The sequence below is a fragment of the Callionymus lyra genome, chromosome 14 (genome assembly GCF_982586985.1).
Source record: "Callionymus lyra chromosome 14, fCalLyr1.hap1.1, whole genome shotgun sequence".
Lineage (NCBI taxonomy): Eukaryota > Metazoa > Chordata > Actinopteri > Syngnathiformes > Callionymidae > Callionymus > Callionymus lyra.
This window is the reverse complement of record NC_141831.1, coordinates 14,687,676-14,699,538: the sequence shown is the minus strand read 5'-3', so window position 1 is coordinate 14,699,538 and position 11,863 is coordinate 14,687,676. Positions and strand designations below refer to the sequence as shown.

The 11,863-nt window shown below is 38.1% G+C and overlaps 1 protein-coding gene across 2 annotated transcripts in view; it reads right to left on the bottom strand.

Moving 5' to 3' along the window:
• The window catches only part of gabra3 (gamma-aminobutyric acid type A receptor subunit alpha3), a 125,806-nt gene that overhangs the window by 5,973 nt on the left and 107,970 nt on the right, over positions 1-11,863 (bottom strand). Inside the window, exons 8-10 of one of the 2 annotated variants that reach the window (XM_087806658.1) lie at positions 9,874-10,026; positions 8,221-8,426; positions 4-42 (exon numbers count right to left, since the gene is read on the bottom strand). In XM_087806658.1, coding sequence (XP_087662784.1) covers positions 4-42; positions 8,221-8,426; positions 9,874-10,026 — 398 coding nt within the window. The remainder of the gene's footprint in view (positions 1-3; positions 43-8,220; positions 8,427-9,873; positions 10,027-11,863) is intronic. The other variant, XM_087806659.1, reaches the window with a different exon arrangement.

Here is an 11,863-nt window from a genome sequence, read left to right as displayed (position 1 = left end):
AACCATATCGTTAATCCTGGCCATGTTAGCCTGAAACGGTTCCTGAAAGGAAAAGTAGAAAAGAAAAAAAGTTTACCAATTATATTAAAATGACTTACAAGCTCTAATGATCAGTGTCTTAGCTCGAGGCACTTCAGAACACTTTACACTAGAACTAAATCTGCATCAGACCAAACGCCATGATGAACATTCACGACAGTGGAATCAGATTTGTCCCTAAAAGTGACATTCACTGGTGTCTTTTGTGCCTGGAAATGATTTTTAAGTGACATCTGTTTCAATATATTCCCTTACACTGATCACTGATTATACATCCAACCTATTACTCCTATAAAAATTCAGTTGAAGAAAGCAACTGCCATGTGCTGAAAGAGTAAAAGTGGAATTCATGAGATTTTCCCAAAATACTTCTTTGTTCACGTGATCTTCTTATTCAGATGAAAAAGTTTACTTCCGCCATCAGGCATTACAAAACGATACACAGTCTGTGCTCTTCCATTGGGCACCAAGCTGGCGATGTCCCAAATTAAATTTCCGCTCAAGGCATGTTGAATTTTTTTAGGACACCCTTTTTTTCTTTTTTTTTTGCTTTTTAGGAGAGTCCGGCTTCTAACATTACATAATAGTGTTTTTTAAACTTTCTTTGAATTTCAAGTATAGCCAAAATATTCAGATTTTCAGGACTTGCTCAATTATTATTATTGTTTTCTTCGTGATCCTAATAAATAGTTTGAGAGTCCACTTGCTTTACTAATTCTGGATTCAACTTTTGTCACATTAAACCCCTTTTTGACCTCATTTCATTTTCTCTAAAGCTTTCCTGAGAAGAAGCTCAATTTACGATCCAAGTGGTTTCGAGAGCGAGTCAACTGGACTGTTGTTTCCATACATTGTTCCCAAACCCCTCCCTATTGTTCTCTGTTCCTGCCATGAGCAGGATATGTACTCGCTCCTAACACCGTTTGGAACCGAAGAAGCTTCTTGGATGTGAAGTGAATTGTTTCTTAGAACTCTACACAATCCAGTTGACTTGCTTTCGAAACCACTTGGATAACCGTAGGTGAATAAGAACCTTCCTGGACAAGCTAACTTGTTAGCATTATCTCAAATGCTGACAATGGTCTAAAAATAATGTCACAAATTTGATAAAACGTGGACTTATATCATAGTCATTATGAATTATCATGACATTACCAGGGTGCTGTAAAAGGGTGTGGTTGAAACCAAAAAAATCATTTTTATTCTCCCTGCATTTCCCAGTCAGCTTCCTCTTTCCTTTACTTATCTTGCCAAATCTGTCTACTCGTTTCTATTGGCTAGTTTAATTCCCAGAGGTTGCTACCAAGATACATTTTGAACTGGCCTTTTTCGTGTATAGCAAAGCGTATCAATGACTTGGTATCTATAGGCCATCGCCAAGTTGTGAAGGGGATTCCCTTAAATTTAAAAGGGAACTTTATTGGCACCAACATCGTTTGTTTGTGAAATTGCTATCATATGATGTATCGTCGTATGATAGAAGGTCGCTTGAAGAAAGTGAGCACAGCTTCCACAAAGATTGAGCACCAGAAGGGATTTTGGTTTCCTGTGTCACTTATTTTCTTATCATCCATTTCCCCCTGAACTGACTGCTTTGAGAGCTGCACCAGAACTGAAGGCATGTGTGTGTGTGTGTTTCACTTCTTTAGCTTTGAGCCCAGCTTTAATTTTTGCTCCACTTTTTCAGCTTCATTTAATTTCCCCTCCTTTCCCCTTCACTCCATCTTTTTTAATTAGCATAACTAATGTCCCCTCTTTGCTTTCCCAATGCTTCATGGTGGATCTCCTTTTGCACACAGATCATCATTTGTTTACCATTCATGTTTTAATACACTCCCGGATGATGTGAAGAGGTCTCGTGGTGCTCGGTTACAGATCTAAACACATATAGAGGCAGTAGATGAGAAAGGATGCGCCTCGGATTGACACACTCGTTGCTTTGGAAAGACAATGTATAATTATCTGGGGCGCACCTGGGTCCCTTCTGTCTGCAGTTTCACAAAGTTTACGTTTTTTTTCCCCTCCCTTTCCTCTCCGGTTTACATTCTGATCCTAAAACATTTTGATGGATCTGGACCAAAACGGCTTTGAAAATGGAAGGAATGGTAGAAAGCAAGTCACTTTGCAGAAACAATTGTATAAATAGTGGGTTTTTTTGGACGATAGGACTTGGTAAAAATCGATTGTCATTGGTTTTAAGAAGTTTTGAGCTGGATTTAAAATTGATCCAATTTACTGCTTCATTGAGCTAAAACGATAGAAAACTATTAATTTAAAGTGAATCTTGCATTGAATAACACTGGATAATGTGTTTTTAGATCAAACTGTGTATTTAAGTGTCCCAAATTGTCGCCTCAAATGTATTTTTGGCAATATTTATTTTGTTACTAAAAAAATGGTGAACAAACAGATGATTACATTTTGGTGGTTTTCTTTAGGTTAATTTAGATTTATGAACGTTTCGTCATCAACCTGCTATGCTCTTAGAACTACAATGTCCCTGAAGGGGAAAAAAAAACAAGACGAATTGACTTTAAAAATAACCGAAATAAATCGATTTTCACGAGACTATGAAGGATAAAGCTTTAAGACTTTATGATACTGTGAAAATCAGTCAATCCGTCCGTCTTTGTACAGTCTGAATTAACATTTTTATTACCTCCAGACCTTTAGGATAAGGTCAAAACAAACGGTAAATGTCAGATTAGATGAATCATAAATTGAAAGGACTTTTATAAAGTCCCTCTACATAAGCGGGGCAAAAGAGTCCAACCTTTGGAGGAACAATACATCTAATTCTATCAAATAGAGGAGCGACGCCCACGGGGGGCTCCGTTTTTCGAGTCGATTCGTCCAAGGAGACAAAAAGTTACACAGATGCCCCGCGGACGAGCTGATACGATCCTCTGAAAATGATTTTCCCACATCTCGCACCACCACGAGGCCTGTTCTGTCACATCGGTTTCTTAGTCAGCAGTAAAAGGAAATGACTACTGTAACATGTCATTTGACCTTCATCGGAGCGATCTAAAGTCCTCTACGGTCTGCTGTGAAAGTGCATTCCTAGCTCTGTGAATTGACAAACGAGCCACAGAAAGCAATTGTCGCCAACTGCTGAGACGTCCTGTTTTTTTTTCCGAGGTAAGCCGCTGTAATTATAAGGGCACTGACTGGTGTGTAGCATTCCTTTCACTCCCCCTTTACCGACTCGGGCTAAAAGCCAAGACGGACCATCTATTGACCTTGTCCTTTTTAAACCCGCGAATGTTTGCATCTGAATTAGTTTGACTCTGATCGAGCGCCCCCCCGGGACACGTGCCCACTCTCTGCTATTTGATGTTCAGTGTGTGTCTCGGAATCTTCGTCCATCTAAGAGGAAGTTTTGGCATTCCGAGTCCTGCCTTTTGGTCTAAGTTCTACCACTGATTCCCTTATCGTGGACAAGGGGGACTAGGGGGCGAGAGGAGGGGGGACACCGTGAACAGGTGTCTGAGGACACACTGAGACGGACAACTGTTTGCACCTACAGACAATTGAGAGTTCTCGATCAATATGTCCGTGTTAGCTCTCGATCATCCGGGTCGTGGTCATCTAGGGACTTCCAAGGCAAGATAAATACTGGCTCCTCAGACCAGTTATTTGGAATTGAAGAAGCCTTCTAGATGGGAGGTTAAACGTCTTCCTAATACTCTACTCACACCTTCTTAAGGAATTCTCTGGAGTACTCGATCAACCTCTGTATGTTTTAAGAAGAAAATTGGCCACAGATAGCCTGGAGCTGGAAGTGAACCAGCAACCTGTGAGGTGGAGGCGCTAACCGCTACACAACCATATCAAAACCACCATTTCTGGATTTTACCTTTAAGGCCCAGGGAAATAATTCTTAAAGTCTGATTTTTTTTGCTCTCTCTGAATTCTATTAGATTAGTCGTGTGATATGTGCTGGACTCAAAATGCCATTTTCTTCAGCTTGGGAGCACGACATTAAGTTCCTTTGGCCAAATATTGACTTTTTCTTCTTGGGCTCAAGAAAAATGACTTACTGGAGAGGATTGGGATGTTTGCACCGCGATCATTACAGCCAAGTTTTTTTTTAGAGCTTCCCTCGGAAAATCTGATCAAATATTAACTGAGTAACGATTGATAAAAATCGAGATATCGGTTTGAAAAAGTTTCAAGGTTTGGAAGGGGTTTATGTTTACAGTTGATCTGCTTCTAGGTTTATTTTTCTGTGTCATTTCACCTTTAAATACTCTCTTGCCTATATCATCAGTATGTTTCTTTTTGCACAAAACTCTCATTTAAAAATTAAATTTACATTAGAAAACATGCTTAAGCCCCGCCCACTTAAAATGCGCTGTTTTGGCTGAGAAGAAATCTTATCCAAACAACCACGCCCACTCCGCTCTGATTGGTCACAAAAATACGAGTTGCATTCAAGGACTCACGTAAATTTCAAACTCACCCCTAAAACTCCAGTTTTGTACATTAAAAACGAATAATAAAAACAAGGTTTGCTGCTTAATGTACACATTACAAAAACACCTAAAGGCAGAAGTAACTCTCACCCTGTTAACATAAATATTTATTTTGTTTCACGATTAACATGTAGGTACTTCACTGATTTAGGGCTTCTAGGGGAGGACTTTTCACCAGAGTGATGTCAGAATGTTTAATTTAAACCGTAATCTCGTTTGGTGAGACTTTAGATGGGAGAGAACTTTATTAAGTAATAACTTCATAACCTTCTGCATTTTGAAGAGGACGACTTCAACATTTATAACATGTGGGTCAGGAGAGTTGGGTTTTCAAATTAGGTGCACTTTAAACAATAAATAAATTGTCCATGGTCAAGTTTTTTGTTTTTGTGCTTGCAAAAAAATGTCCATCTTAGATAGGTAGCGGGGCGGAACATTACATTACATTTGTTCGACGTCTTTCGATAAGCTACGACGTCGAAACTTCACCTTGAAATTATGTTTACTGATTTTGCAATGGACTGAAAGGGTGTCTCAGGAGTGTTACGCTCGTATTACCCGGGATTGCAGCAGATGCCGCCGATGTTGATACGACGACGATTCAAATGAATCAAACGATTGGAAAAAATGATCTCTTAAAACCGGAGCAGCTGTATTTGTCCGAAGAGCCGTTTGTTGAGTCGAAATTTCGTCAGATCTACGGACGTCATTCTTGGGTTTTTCTCGAGATTCGCCGGGGACAAACAGAACGGCGCGTCAATCGTGGTCCAGCAAACAAACGTCGAAACACAGCGTCGTCCAATCAGGAAAAACACAAGCTTTCATTCCAATCAAACTCCCCACTGTGTAATTTGGATAATAAGCGCACCACAAGTGGAAGGGAGGGATAATTAGGTAGACGACTTGTCAAACACAAGACAACAGAATATTCGACTGGCATAGAAGCTGCTTAACTACCAAAAGATAATAGAGCACATGGACCCGACTGCGACTCAGATCTAAAAGGCCTTGAAGGCATTGTTTGGTTCCAGTGGATGAAATCCAGCTGCTTATTATCAGGGACAGAAGTTTCAAAAAGACTTACTAGGCTAAAAAAAAAAAACTCCGCTCATTTGTAGGTACCCTCCCTTTAGGTCGTCTTATTAAAGTCTTCTTAAAGCGGAAAAAGTGCATACAGTTCGGATCTCTTTGCTTTCCAATGGCTCATTCTCGCTTAGATGTCTCCCTCTGTGACCCTGTCCGTTTTTATCCATCATGACAAGTGCATGCTCAGCAGAGCCCCCGAGAACAGAGCGCAGGCGGGTGCCATTAAGACAAGGCATCAAAAAAAAAGAGCAAAAGTGGGAACGAAAAAAAAAAAAAGAAAAAAAAGTCCACTCTGCAACGTAACGCGGCAAATTATTCCCAGTGACTGAAAGGTTCTGTGACGGCAATATACAGCTCTGCCAATCATAAAGATCGCCAAACGTCGAGCTGCATAAAAATACGAGAAAATGTTGTACTCATTGTGTCAGACACTTTTTTTTTTTGTAGGAGAAAATAGTTTTTTTTTTTTCCCCCTCAGTTTCTGTCAGAGTTGAAGAAAAACTGGTCGCTTTGTGCGTTGAACTATTTTAACATTTTTTATTTTGGAAAGATCAGCAACAAAGCCGCGCTTTCATCTGAATAGCAAGACAAATGTCAGACGGGTTGTGTTTGCTTCTCAGCTCGATTAGATTTATTTCCACTTTCTTCTTTGAATCCTTTCGTCGCCGTGATGATAATTCAATGAATTTGAGAGTTTTTGTACTTTTGGTGAGCAATGGTTGGTGATTTTTTTTAAATGTCATTATCCAGCCTCAATTTGCTACTTATTATTTGTAAATTAGATCAGTATATGTAAAATTGGAGGTTTATCCTAGAATGTACATGTATAAAAGGACCAACAAAAAAAGTGTAGTAATTATTATCTAACCTGTGTATATGAGAAACAAGGAAGGGTTTAAAAATGTACCTTTTTCCTCATCTTTCTGATAAATCTAAAGGGTTACACTAAACAAATCAATTAAAAAAGATTTAAAATAAATCAAATATAAATGTATATAGCTAAAATTTAGGGTTACAAAATGTACCTTTTCTGCATTTTCTTTTTTGACGAATGTATTAAACAGGTTAAGAGATAACTGTGTGACTAAAGCTCTATCAGTTAGGTAGCAAAAATGAATCCAGAATAATCCGGTTCAGTCAGACGGAATTCTAACACTCAGCTTTAATAATGTTAATTGTCTCAAAATTAAGGTCGATTCACCCTCATGTTGATTAGGTGACATATTAAGATGCCAGTTAGATAGGATGAGGGACTTAAATAAGATTACGGATGTCAACAATACGAATAAAGCTGATATTTGCTTGATGGAGAAAAAACAAAAAGGTAATCACGATAAATTAAGCAACACCAAAATCAACCTCTGACTTCCTGTTTGGTAAATACATGTTATTTTTAGCACGCAACTTCTACTGCTAATCATTTTACCCCCTTGTTTGATTGAGTTTGAAACCACTGACCTATGCTGTGAAATCTGAATGAACATCATTGAACGCATTAATCCCATTAAATATACCATTAAAGAATTAAAAAATCCTTTTTCTTTCTTTGCGAATGAGCTTCCATTGTGGTAATAGAAATCGCTGCTGATCTATATATTGCAAATATTAGGTGTGTCTTAGTAGGTTTTTAATTTCTTATAGGCTTGTAGGAAGAAAATCCTAATGCGAATTGAAATATGTCCAATTTAAATAAACGTCAAATAAGGATGAATTCCATAAGCTTAGCTCCATTGGGAAATTTTAAGTCCCACAGGCAACGCCCGGGATTGTTCGTATATATTTGATAATAACAGTGGTCACCAGGCTCTCCAGAGGATTTTTTTTCCTTCACACTCATTCCTCTCATCGGGCTAAAGGGAAGACACCTTCTTTAAGAGGGGGACAAGAACATACTGTACGCTGCCATCTTGAATCAGGGCCAGTGTCTCTGGGAGTTATACTTCTTCCCTCAGCGATCCACCCCACTGTCCCTGTTCCATTTGGCTGTTAATGAATAAATAAAAAACTGTTTTACAGAGTACTCCAAGTGGAAACTCTGTAATGGTATTTCAAAATTACACCCATTAGACTTTTCTGTAAAATGGCATCTTTTTTTGTTTAACCATTATTTCCTACTTTTTTGACAACCCAATCAGAAGGTGTCGCCACCATTGAGCGTCAATCAAGTTCTGTTTTCATGCTTCTCAACCGCATCAATATATTCTCTTTTTATTTGAAAACACCAGCCCTCCTCACGATTTAGTCCTTTCTAGTCACTTCCAATGATAACCTGAGCATCTTCTACTTTGACTTTTCTAACTCTATCTAGTGTCTACTGTCTCTAAACCAACATCAGAGCGATTTGAACAACTTTCATTGACATATTCTCTTACTACTTTGTATAGATTCCCTTTGTCAGTGTTCTCTATGCTGTCTCTACCCTTACCACCACTGTCTCTAAAGTCCTCTGAGTAGTACCACACTCCCTCTGTGGAAAACTCTATAGTCAATACTAAGTCAAGATTAAAAAAAAGGTTTTATTGGAAAAGAAAGGAAAAGTTCAGGTGTGTGCTCGAGTCATTTTTTTTCAGATCTAAAATCAATCATAAAACTAATAAATAAACAAAGATATACTTACCCTTATCTCCATTCCCTCTTTTTTCCCATCCCATGCCCAGCTCCGCTTGGTGAAGTAGTTGACTGTAGCAAACTCAATCAAGGCAGAGAAGACAAAGGCATAGCACACGGCCATGAACCAGTCCATGGCTGTGGCGTACGCCACCTTGGGCAGCGAGTTTCTAGCACTGATGCTCAAGGTGGTCATGGTTAGGACTGTGGTGACTCCTGGGGATGAAATGCTCAGTTTAATAAAGTGGGAACAAACAAGACGACAATGTTAGGTTAAACGGAATCATCTGATTTTTTGTGTTTGGATTTCCATTGCTATTCTCCAACATTTGTTGGGCGAGGGAGCGAGAAATACCTCAATTAAAATAGAAAATAGACTAAGCTTTTGGCTTAGTCTTTATTTTTCTACATAGATATTGTTGCTACTCTTTGGTGCTATAAGTGATGGTAACAGGGAGATAACTGGAAAGATCAATGGTGTTGCACAAGCAGCAGATAAAGCTGCATCGGGTGGAAACAGAGAAGGATCACATGGAAAGACGTTGAGTCTGTATTGTGTTTACAGTCACTTGGACACAAAATTTGGATGAACTATATTTATAAAATGATGCAGAAAGAATATTTTCAGATTGTAAGGGGAACATGGGTGGTTGAAGACCCCTGTGAAAATTTGAATACAACCAATTTTGATTAAATTTACACCACATTTATAACATATTAAATAAAGAAGAATTTCCATATTTTCAGTTACTTTCTCCGATTGCTAGGAGGCGCCAAGGGAAGCAAAAGATCCCCGCCGAAAATTGTAAATAAATTAAATTTCTTTTAAATGTATACCCTTGTCAAAAAATATAAAATTAAGGAACCTAAATAAATTAAATTAAATTTGTTTTCTTTCTTAATTGTATGTTGTATTTTGGATTATATTGAACATGTATTGTGTTTTTCAAATGTAATTCTATTGCCTTTTTTGATCATGGCCAGGGGACTACAGATGGAAACAAGCCTTTTGGCTAATTTTGGCTTTTTGAACCATGTGTTTTATAAACTTACACTGGCACTTTATAAATAAACGAATAACTATAATAATAATAATTTCAGAATGTGTAAGTTCATGGTATTGTAAGCCAGCCTCAGGGTATTTCAAGTATATTTATATAGCAGAGCTTTTACCACAGTTTCATGTTTTTTGTTTTTACACTTTTCTCTTGTCATTAATAAATAGTTAAAGTATTTGTTCATAGAAAATACAATTTGAAGCAGCAAACCCCACTGCTGACAATTTAATTTTAACGTTATGAAAAACCTGTTTCTTAAAGCAAATTAGCTCTCTCTGGCTTTCGTAGCCAAGATTATATATTCATTTCAAATATTAGTCTGTGAATGAGATGCAGTCATTTTTCCTTTTTAATGAGAATAAATGCGGAACCTGTTGAATGCTAATCTGATTTACAAACATATCTCGGCCGCCGCCTGCTTCACCTGATCCATAAAAACATTATAATTTTCCCATGAAACTCTAGATGCGAATCAATACCAAGATAAATGCTCAAATTATAATCCTTGTCCATGAGAAAAACTAATTTCAGGGCAGCGCGTTTAAAAAAAAACAAATCATCACAGGTTGAGAAAAGATGAACTAATTTGCTTTTGTTCTACTCACCAAACACAGTGCGAGCAGGAACAGACTCTCTGTTCAACCAGAAAGAGACCTGAGACAGTATGACCGTCATGATGCAGGGCAGGTACGTCTGGATCACAAAATACCCAATTTTCCTTTTTAAATGGAAATATGTTGTCATCACCACATATTCTCCTGAGAAAGAGAGATGGAGAAACATGGACAAGGGAAACATTAACGGAATATTTTTCAGCAGGAAACAACGAAGTCAATTATTTAAATCTCAGATATTATGCATAACTCACTCCATGTACAAGTTAAAATAAACAGGGTGAATAAGTAGCCGAGCTCTGTCAGCTTTTGACGACAGCTTTAATGGTACGATTGATCTTTTAATTTCCTTTATTTTCCAAACTGAAACGAAAGTAGCCGCTAACATGTGTCCATTTGTTAGTCTTTCCCTGCTTCTCCAAGTCAAAACCCCTATATCCATAAATCCACTTCCAACACTGTGATCTAGTTCAATCTGTGAGATTGAATCTTGCCAACTGGTTTAACAACATGGTCTTGTTTCAGTTGGACTTTTCCAACTAAGAACGATGATCTTCAGCTTAGAGGCGCTTATTTTCATCTTGTCCCACATCACTAGTAGCTATTATACGTTACATGAAAGAAGACAACATTATTTTGCACAAAGAATTAGGGAGATCCTGGTTTGACCAAAATGTTCTGAGAAATTCTTTCAATAAAAACTTCAAAGCAGGATCAGCAGCCCTGGCTGAGTTTGGTCCTCTCTGGAGAACGGGTACAACTTCTGGACAAGACCCCAAGAGCCAAGATGTTGTTACCGAAAAGCATGTTTTACTTTCCTGGATCGCCTCAAAAAAAAGGATACCCTGCGGAGCAATGTTTTCTCGAAGCAAACGCACGAGTACTGCTACAGCAACCTTCCCTGAACCTTTAAAAATACTGTCGAGGCTGATGAGAAATTCCAAGTGGAAAAAAATAAACTTGTTTTGATTCTTGGGTTCAACAACCGATGAATCCTGTTCTGCCGTACGACTGAATATACCTCGTCACAACCCGATGTCCTTGCAGTTTTGCACACAAGTTCAATCAAAAGTGTTTTGGGAATTCCTTTCAAATAAAAACAATTTTTCAATTTTCAAGGATAGTTAACTGCACAAGTAGCAAGTGTGTGAAGCTCCTATATACTCCAGCCAGAAAGGGAAATGGAGCAACATTTAAGATTTGCTGAATCAGCAAAAACAGTTTCTCTCTTGATGCAGAAAGGACAAAATGATTTTTGGGTTCAAACAGTCACAAACAAATCATAAATCCAACTGTTTGTTAACAGAGGGTTTATAAAGTGTTTGCTCTGCAGGAAATCTACTTATTTATGTGTGATACTTTGACTGTCTAAGGAGAGTCCACTTTGCAACTACATTGTGTGTCTGTGGTTAAAAAATAAATCACATTTTGAGCTTGATTTAGTTCTTTCCTAATCTTTTCGATCATTCAGAAAAATGCAGAAGATCCTGAATCTTGTGGCCAACACCTTGGTCAGCAGGTAGACAGATGGTCTGGAAGCTAGTTCTGAATGTCTTGCAGACTCCCTAGTTCAGTGTGACTACAATGTACTGCAGTACTACTGTTAACCATTGATTATGCCACCTCAAAGTGTGAAAATAGTTACCAATTGCCGGCCAGGTTACCCCTTAAAAAAATACTTTTTTAGCACTGTACAAACATAATGAAACAAAGTACACAGTGATCGGTAAACAGTAAGTAAGTAATAGTTATTTGTTAAGCGCCTTTCTTGACCAGGGTCACAAAGCGCTTGAACAATCAAAAACAACACAGTTGAAAATACATACATATTTCGATCGCTAAAAGGCCAAGACAACATAAGACAAACACAGGAGTCCTAGAAAATTTGGAAAAAGCCTGCACAAATAAAAAGGTCTTAAGATGTTTCTTGAAGGAGTCAGTAGATCATCAAACACAGAGGGAGAAGAAGATCGTTCCAAAG